The 8856-nt window shown below is 31.9% G+C and overlaps 2 protein-coding genes across 2 annotated transcripts; both read left to right on the plus strand.

Moving 5' to 3' along the window:
• The first annotated feature begins 4658 nt into the window (after positions 1 to 4658).
• LOC132736856 (uncharacterized protein KIAA1958-like) lies at positions 4659 to 5967 on the plus strand. Its single transcript, XM_060724077.1, has 3 exons — positions 4659 to 5339; positions 5683 to 5812; positions 5946 to 5967. The coding sequence occupies exons 1-3, from the start codon at positions 4835 to 4837 to the stop codon at positions 5965 to 5967; spliced, it is 657 nt and encodes a 218-aa protein (XP_060580060.1). The 5' UTR covers positions 4659 to 4834.
• Positions 5968 to 5990: 23 nt separating this feature from the next.
• On the plus strand, positions 5991 to 7371 carry LOC132736855 (uncharacterized). Its single transcript, XM_060724076.1, has 3 exons — positions 5991 to 6083; positions 6308 to 6391; positions 6536 to 7371. The coding sequence occupies exons 1-3, from the start codon at positions 6053 to 6055 to the stop codon at positions 7072 to 7074; spliced, it is 654 nt and encodes a 217-aa protein (XP_060580059.1). The 5' UTR covers positions 5991 to 6052; the 3' UTR covers positions 7075 to 7371.
• Positions 7372 to 8856: the final 1485 nt, after the last annotated feature.

The raw sequence follows: 8856 nt of genomic DNA on the forward strand, positions 1-8856 counted from the left end.
ACAGCTTTTAAAGTTAAAACACTGGTTTCATTTAAATCGTTTTTGCATCAACTAACTTAAAATTAAATTCCTAAGAAAAGAAACGTTTAACATGTTATTCAAAATATCGTGTTATCGATGAGAATATCAAAATAAATCTAGATGTAAATCGTGCAAATGTTTATGTAAAATATTGACTTTACACTACAATTATTGTTATTAACTTGGTAGTTAGCTCCCCTGTTTATATTTTTACTTTTAACTTTTAAATTAAAAACGTTTCATTGCAATTGGTTCGTGTTCTGTCTTAGAATATACCAATAGCTCTTGAATAGTTTTTCCACGCAAAACACATGATTCTGTATTTATTAGGCAACAACTGCAATGTTTTATCAATCATGTACAGCATTATAAATTTTTTATTTTCATTATAATTGCTTGTTATGTAAGCATTCTCAGCAATATAACCCTTTTTCAACAATTGAATCAGTTATCCGATGTGTCCGATTGTGATATGGGATTTTTACAGGGGGAGATCATGTCCGCACTTTTTTTGTCTTTATTGCACGATAAAAGAGCCAAAGGTCTTTATATCTGGTTACTGTTACTGATATGAATTTTAATGTACGAAAAGTGTATATACAATTTTAAAAGATGCAACACCTTAGTGTTTTAAAAGGATAAAAAAATATATTTGATATTAATATAATTTTAACGTTAAATTTTTTAGGATTAAGTTTTTTTGGGAAAAAAAAGCCTTTTTTTTTTTTTCCAAAATGATTTTTAAAAAAAATATTTTAAGCAGGGATATACCAACGGAAGAAAATTACCTTTTTTCCTCCAACCCCCTTTCGCCGGCTTGCAGTCGGCTCGGGGAGGGGCCAATAGGTCACAACCAGATGGATGACCTAGTTAGGAACACTTAGCTGGTTACCTCCAGTGGCGAAAGGACGGGGCCCACAAGGAGCTGCTTGCTCCCGAAAGAGGTGCCTTGGCCCTCTTTTTTGGTCTACTGCATTCAAGAAAGCGAAGAAGATCTCTACGACGAAAGACGGCATGAGAAAGACCTTCGTTGCCGCTCTACACGATCAGCGACGTTGAAGGCGAACGAAGTCCTCCGCTGCAGGCTCTACGGCTAGCGACATAACAGACAAGATAGGGCGATAGGTTTTTGGGACATATGGCAAAAAGCCGGCGCCCAGTAAATAATAAAACTAAAAACACACACATGAATTAACCTAGAACTGCCCCTGTCATGTCACTTGCACACCGGGTTTTTTTTTCAATAGGGTATTAGATTAATTGACAGGAGAGGAGAATATCTTTATATTGACTTTAAAAGATACCTTAAAGATAATATCCAGATGAAAAATTAAGTTTGAAAAATTTACAAAAATTAAATAATTGCCCACACAATTATGCAAAAAGAATAGTGCTAGCGCACCAAACTCATTTTCATGACAACTTTATCTCTAATGAAGCTTTAATTTGATAATATCAGTGCGTTTTAGTGAAAGCGGTTAAATTATTATAAATCCATATATGTACATTTTAAAGCACAATAGTTTTCAAAGTTATGCGAAACAGAATAACGCTTTTTGATGGACCAATTTCTTTCCTACATGTAATTGAACTTCAAAAACAAGGGAATTTCTAAATTGCTTCTTAGTTATACCCAGATAAAAAATGAAGGATTACAGAAAATAAATTCTGAATAATAATGAAATAAAAGAGAGTTATGTTTCTTTTATACCCTTCAAAAAATGTTCTGCAGGCCAATAATAATTCTGTAAAAAAACTGCATTTATGCAGGCTTTCATAACCTCAGATTCCCTTTCAAAAATTCCATTTTATTCAGTTTCCGCCCATTGTTTTTCTCGTTTAGGGCACACGCATTCTTTTACTTGGGGACCATACGCCGCTTTTCATGGAATGAAAATAATGTGTCACATTGAAAGGTTCCATGATAACCGCCGTATGAACACATCTGTGGATGTTTCTAAATTTAAAATTTCACCATTTTTTGTTTTTAAATTCTGCTTAAGCCGGTGCTAGGGGGCGTAGACGGTAACTTGCACTTCCCAGTGCCTTCCATGAACAGGCTCTATCAAAATAAGCCTTCAACATTTTACAATTTTGCCGTGTTGGGCTTTTTTTTTGGGATTCTGTTTTTTTCTCCATTTTATATAACAGATTTGTCAACTAAAAAATTTAACGTGTACATCTTTTACATAATTAACAAAAACATGTTTGAAAGATTATTTGGTCCAGATAAATGATTGTAAGGTCGCTTTTTACTTTAAGAGTTTATAAATCTTCAAAGTTTCCATTCCGCTTCAATAAATGTGCCGTAAAACGAAATAAACTTATCTTCCTGTCAATCAGAAGCAACATTTTGTGGTGTCCAATTCGTCAAGATTAGACAATATCTACTTCTTCCATACAAACCTGGACAGTATAGATTTTAGGTAATTATTTAATGACACTTCTCGAATATTTATCTATGTATGGAAATGATTTTTTCGTCAAGATAACTTTTTGTTTTAACAAAAACATTTCAATCGTCAAACATGTCCAAATATAAAATCATTAAAACATATTTAAAATTATTACAAAGTGACAATAAAAAACAACATTTGACAGTGTAAGAAAATAAGAACACTTAGATATTGTATTTGCAAAGACATATATCATAACTTTTTTGTTAATTTCGTATTGCCTTTTGTTAAACTTCAACTTGCTTATTTTATTTCTTCCGTTTTTACAAAAACTATAAAAAATTGTTTTAAATGCTTAGAATCCAAAAAGTAACATTCGATAACTATAAATCTTTTTTCAAAAAGTCCACATAACGTGACAAAACTGTAATCTTTAGTTCAGAAAACAAACTCTGGGAAAAACACAAACTGCATGTTTTAAATTCTTTGAAAATTCTTTCTCTTCTTAAATCCGTTTCTAAAAAAAGAAATTACGTAGACTTGTCTGTACGCCTACATTACAAGTAAATCAAAAATAATTGTCATTATAGAATCCTTATTTTCTCCTGTAATATAATACGCTTAATTTAAACAAACCCTAGAAATGTATAGATCATTAGCTGCCTTTTTTACAAACCATTAAATGTTGTAATAAAATGACTCTGATGAACTCAAAAGAATATATAAGGATTAACTGTATTTGTGGTTTAAAAGTCCAGGGGAAATGGATAAAATAGTTGTTTTCGCTCAATAGTAGTAGAAAGGTAATTTTAGAGGATCATTTCGTAAATTTTAATATTTAATTCTATTTATAAACATTTAGAACAACACCACAAACAACTAAATAAACTATATTTACCCTAACTGGAAATATGAAATAAAACACCAAAAAAAAAAACCAAATTTAATCCTTAAATCTTGTAAGCTGTAAAATAGGTTGTTTAAAACCATCGTGGTTTTTAGGAATTTTTATTAACTGGGGCCCGGCTTGTTAAAGTTCGCTAGTAAAGAGCCTGCAAAAAAGGAGGACTTTTTTCCGCCTTCAACGTCGCTGATAAGTAAAAGCCGCAAACGGAGGTCGCTCAAATGCCCTCTTTCGTGTAAGAGAATTCTTTTCTCTAGAACCCCATTTACGCGGTAGACAATAGGAAGAAATGCCCTTCTTCCGTGGCGCAGCAGCTCTTTGTAGGGCCACACCCTTCGCCGTTGGTTAAGTAACACCAAAGCTAAGTGACCTAACTAGGTCACCCATCTGGTGTGAGCTATGCCCTCCGAGCGACATGCACGCCGCGAAGGGACGTCGGAGGAAGGTTGTTAACACACTGAATTGAAATTTTACATATTGTAGAGCCTATATAATTATGACTCTAAAACAATTTTCAAACATCGAAGAATATGTAAAAATAATTAAGGGAGGTTATAAAAAATGTATTTTTTCTTTTAAAAATAATTATGACTCTAAAACAATTTTCAAACATCGAAGAATATGTATAATAATTAGGTTATAAAAAATGTATTTTCTTTAAAGACTAAGTCAAATTTTTCAATAAGAAATGAATGCATATATTTTTAATGATTACATATAATATGTACATACATTTGCAGTACATATTTTACATATTCTTTTATGTTTGAAAATTGTTTTATCCAACACGGCAAAATTGAAAATGTTGCAGGCTCGGTTTGATTGAGCCTGTCTTGGACGGTACTGGAAAGTGCAAGTTACCGTCCACGCCCCTAGCACCGGCTTAAGCAGAATTCAACATTTAACACGAAAATGGCGAAATTTTGAATTAAGAAACATCCGCAGTTTATTTACCAGCTAATGATTGCGATGATTGTTGGTCTTATTATATTTCAGATGAATAATGTGACTATTTTGCTACAGTCAATTATGTTTCAAAATGTCCCCAGATTACCAGAAATATCTTAACGCAACAATTGTAATTCTTGTAATTCTTGGACCATGTCTGCTTATTGAGACTGCATGTAAGACTTAATTACATTAAATGTTTTGAACTTGTACATAACAGTGTTGTGTTTTAAATCATTATATTTTGATAGATATACGACATCATTGAATATGATAACGTACTTTGTACAAGTCAAGACAAATGTTTTATTTTCGTCATAATGACATGTTCTATTTATCAATTAAACTATAAATTGTTATGGATCAGATCGGGTGAATTACTGATTAATACACTTGTTACTATATATAGTAACAAAATTGCCTATGATTTCAACTGATTATGAGTGTCACGTGACCTATTATGAGTTTGCGGCCCCGGGCCGAGAACTAGTTATCGGCCCGCTGAACATGTGCACGTGAAACCAACGGTCACGTAAAACGTCATCGCGCACAGTCAACATTAAATATGGCCGGTGAGAGAGTCCTCGAATCTTTGTCTAACAAACTTTTAGATTTAGATGCTAAAATTAGAGTATCTGAACAAGATACCTATGATTTTATTGAAAGTAAAAAAAATGAATCTACAAAGAAAAAAACAAAGAGCGACATCGGAAGATTTATAGATTGGCTCAGTGCAGAGGAAGAGACTCGAGCGGTTGAAACAATTCCTCCCACAGATTTAGATATGTATATATCTAGATATTTACTGACGGTAAAAAATAGCAAGACTGGAAAAGAATTAGAACCATCAACCCTGAAAGGCATTGTGTCCAGCATACGGAGGTACCTGATTGAGGCGGATTACTCGATAGATTTGACTACAGACAGAGCATTCCGGCATAGTCGAGAAACATTGAAAGCCAAGACTACAGATCTTAGAGAAAAAGGCCTCGGGAACAAAATTAAAAGAGCAGACCCTTTTACCAACACAGAAATACAAATAATGTATGAGAAAGGCATTCTTGGTTCAGGTAAGATATGATAAACTTGGTAGATTTCTACTACGCGATTGACAGCTGTTTGTTTACACGCTACTAGGTAACGATAAAGGGAAGCAACCCGTTCAAATTTAAACGAGGGGCTCCCTACGGGGAATTGTGTAGCGGTAATACTGTTCTTCATTTAAAAAATATATCTTCATTTAAAAAATATATAAGTTGTTTTAATGAGGTTCCTAACTATTATTATTGATAAATTTATTATCCTTAGTGAGAGAAAATATTATAAAAAAAATATGAATCAAAATGTGTTTTAAGATCTTCAAGAATGTAAATCGACTGATTTTAATATTAATTAAATTTACATGTTTTTCAGAAAGTCCACAAGCCCTTATTTATACTATTTGGCTAAACAACACCATGCACTTTGGCTTAAGAGGTCGTCAAGAACACTCCACTATGTTATGGGGAGACATTGAATTAAAAAATACAGCAGACGGAACAAGGTACATTTTACTAATTTTTGAATTTGATATAAAATTGCTTTCTAGTACAGCTATATATATATGGATATTCATTTCTTAAAATTAACACCAGCATTCTTAAAAATTTATAAATTAAAATATGGAAAATGTATAGATTCTACTGTAAACCTACGTAAATTTATCAATATTTATTCATTTAGATTCCTGCAATTTACTGAGAGAGCAACCAAGACAAGAAATAAAATCACAGTTGATCCCAGAATGTTTCAGCCGAAGATTTTTGAAGTAAAAGGTATAGATCTATATTTTTTCCATATGATATATGTAATTTGGCACTTTATCAAAATAAATATGCTTAATTATTTCACAAAGAAGTAGTTAAGAAGTAAATGCTTTTAAATTTGTAAAATAAATAGTTTAAAGAACGCTATTGACATATCTTAAATTAATTATATTTTTTTATAAAGAAGTTGTTGTCTAATAATCCTCATTTAAGAAGACCAATTTTCTTTGCAGGTGACCGAAACTGTCCAGTTCAACTGTACTTGTTGTTTAAGAATAAGAGACCAGACTTATCTCCACAAGGAAGGTTTTATCTAGGTAAGATATTTTCTTTAATAAGGAATTTGCTTTAGTGAAATATATATTTTTTAACTATATTGATGTATTTTATTTTATATTTAAATGCTTGCTATTACATTTATGAAACGCTAATAAGACATCCATTTTTATCACTCATGTCAGGTATCAACCATAAAGTTTGTTCAGATGATGAGCCCTGGTACATGAAAACACCGATGGGAAAAAATACCCTAGGATCCATTGCCAAAACGATTAGTGAAAAGGCTGGATTTTGTGCAAGGCACACCAATCACTCTGGCCGAAAAACAGCTATAACTAAATTGTTGGAAGCTGGGTGTCCACCAACGGAGGTCGCACAATTATCAGGACATAAAAATATCCAGAGCCTGAATCACTATCACACAATGAGCATAGAGAAACAAAGAAACATGTCATCAATCATCCACAAAACCAGCACTGTAACATCAAGAATTGACACTGAAATGAACGACGGTTTGGATGAAGAATTAGTTGCAAGTTCCCAAGAAATTGAAAGCACCTTACATACAATTCATTCTTATGAAGAAGTGCAAAACAATCCAGTGCAGCATGTCATTGACTTACCAATTGCTCAAAGCCCAGGGGGTTCGCTAAGAATGAACCCAATGTCATTGTTTAATGGTTGCACATTTAATAGTTCAATCACAATAAATATGAAATAATACTTCTATACATACAAGCGTAAAATTATGTAACAATAAACGTAACTTAAAAAAATGATATGAATAAAAAATATCATAATAAATAAACAACTATATAAAGTTAATGAGTTATTATGTGTTCTTTTTTTAAAGTTTATATTTTTACATAATTCCTACCCCAAATGAAGTAACGTCAAGGATTTTAAAGGATATTAACTGTTAGATACCAATATTCAATATTATCATGAGCTTACTGTTCTACTAATTATCTATGAAATCATAAATAATCATCCCAAATTTTAACTGTCATAAAAGACGCTTATACCAGTCCAAGTGTATTAAAGACGTTAATACACGGCAGGAGAGGGCCGGAAGGTGATAATCGGCCCTGAATGAATAATGGCCCTCGGGCTAAAGCCCTCGGGTCCATTATTCATTTTGCGGGCCGATTATCACCTTCCGGCCCTTTCCTGCTGTGTATTAACCTCTTATTAATTTCGAACGAAGTATATTACGCGAAATATTCAGATATGAATAAATGATAAAATATAGCTTGTTTTATAAATAGAAGGTGTAGGGACAAGTCTACGTGAATCATTCTTTTCACATTGTAACTCTCAAATGTATTAACAATTTCACAAAATTGAATAGAAGAAAAATTTATCAGATTTTAATTCAATTATTATATTAGTTCAAAAAAGTTTTAATCTTGTTCAGATAAAATTAATTATAATGCTTGCTAAACATCTTTATTATGTAAGATAAAGTCGTGTTTTGCGTATTACATGTTTTCCTTTAAGACACGCGTTCGTCCTTATGGAATCTTATTACTCTGCGCACAAAAGTCCTCATACAGCCCATACAGATGTATCCGTGTGTAAATGGCTAAATCATAGTTCATTTACGTCTTGACAATAAACTTGAACCTTTACATCATTATAAATGACTTTGGTATACGATAAACATAAACAAGTAGATTATCTAAAGCTGTGCTCTATTCATTACATCAGCACAGTCTCATAACACTTAAAATCAGTGCAATTAACATTCCGTGTCAAAAGTTGGTTCTGAAATTGCAGTTACTATCTGTACGTGTCAAGACAGAAGCATAAATATTGTATCATTTCATCTACTTGATATCAGTCGAATAAAAACAGAAACAATAAACAAATATCAGTATTTGATTAAACAGCTGAAGAAATTTCTTGATGATAACAGTTATTGACTATAAGCCAACAACTGCACGATACTTGTTACTGATCAAGATTTGTTATCTCATTAGCTTAAAAACCACACCTGATAAAAACATTCCATTGTCTACCAGGTGGTTACCATTTACCTGTGTCACAAACATGGTTATTATTTTCCCATAATACAACTGCAACTATTCTTTTTTTTCGGATTATACAATTATATCATTAAACAGAATTAAATTTTCAATATTTGCTACAGAAAAACTTCTATAAAAATCAAGTCTATGGTCATATGGTATTGATAAAGAGCTTTCAAAATAACCTGTGATTACGTGTTTTTAATTGTGAAAACAAGCCTTAGATTGATAGAAATATTTACTGGTTAATATATTTATTTGTTTATTTTATAGGTAAACATTTACTGTAAACAATAAGGATCGAATTTGAGATATTGCATGCCAAATTTGCTACAGATATTTATTAGAAAGTAACAAAAACAATGGCATACACTTTTTTCTAGCACATAGTGAAAATTATTTATAATCTAATAATTACCAACATCCAGCCGATCAAAAAAATACTGTCTTCTTATCACATTTCTGGTGATACA

The sequence above is a fragment of the Ruditapes philippinarum genome, unplaced genomic scaffold (genome assembly GCF_026571515.1).
Source record: "Ruditapes philippinarum isolate M1 unplaced genomic scaffold, ASM2657151v2 ctg12772_1_1_1_1, whole genome shotgun sequence".
Classification (NCBI taxonomy): domain Eukaryota; kingdom Metazoa; phylum Mollusca; class Bivalvia; order Venerida; family Veneridae; genus Ruditapes; species Ruditapes philippinarum.

What these genes read in the sequence shown, in the direction of transcription:
- LOC132736855 (XM_060724076.1), top strand. Translation starts at nt 6,053, where the DNA reads ATGTTTCAGCCGAAGATTTTTGAAGTAAAAG. An exon ending in GAAGATTTTTGAAGTAAAAG is followed by an intron (nt 6,084 to 6,307) that starts GTATAGATCTAT and finishes TTTTCTTTGCAG; the next exon opens with GTGACCGAAACTGTCCAGTT. An exon ending in ACAAGGAAGGTTTTATCTAG is followed by an intron (nt 6,392 to 6,535) that starts GTAAGATATTTT and finishes CACTCATGTCAG; the next exon opens with GTATCAACCATAAAGTTTGT.
- LOC132736856 (XM_060724077.1), top strand. Translation starts at nt 4,835, where the DNA reads ATGGCCGGTGAGAGAGTCCTCGAATCTTTGTCTAACAAACTTTTAGAT. An exon ending in GAAAGGCATTCTTGGTTCAG is followed by an intron (nt 5,340 to 5,682) that starts GTAAGATATGAT and finishes CATGTTTTTCAG; the next exon opens with AAAGTCCACAAGCCCTTATT. An exon ending in AATACAGCAGACGGAACAAG is followed by an intron (nt 5,813 to 5,945) that starts GTACATTTTACT and finishes GAAAATGTATAG; the next exon opens with ATTCTACTGTAAACCTACGT.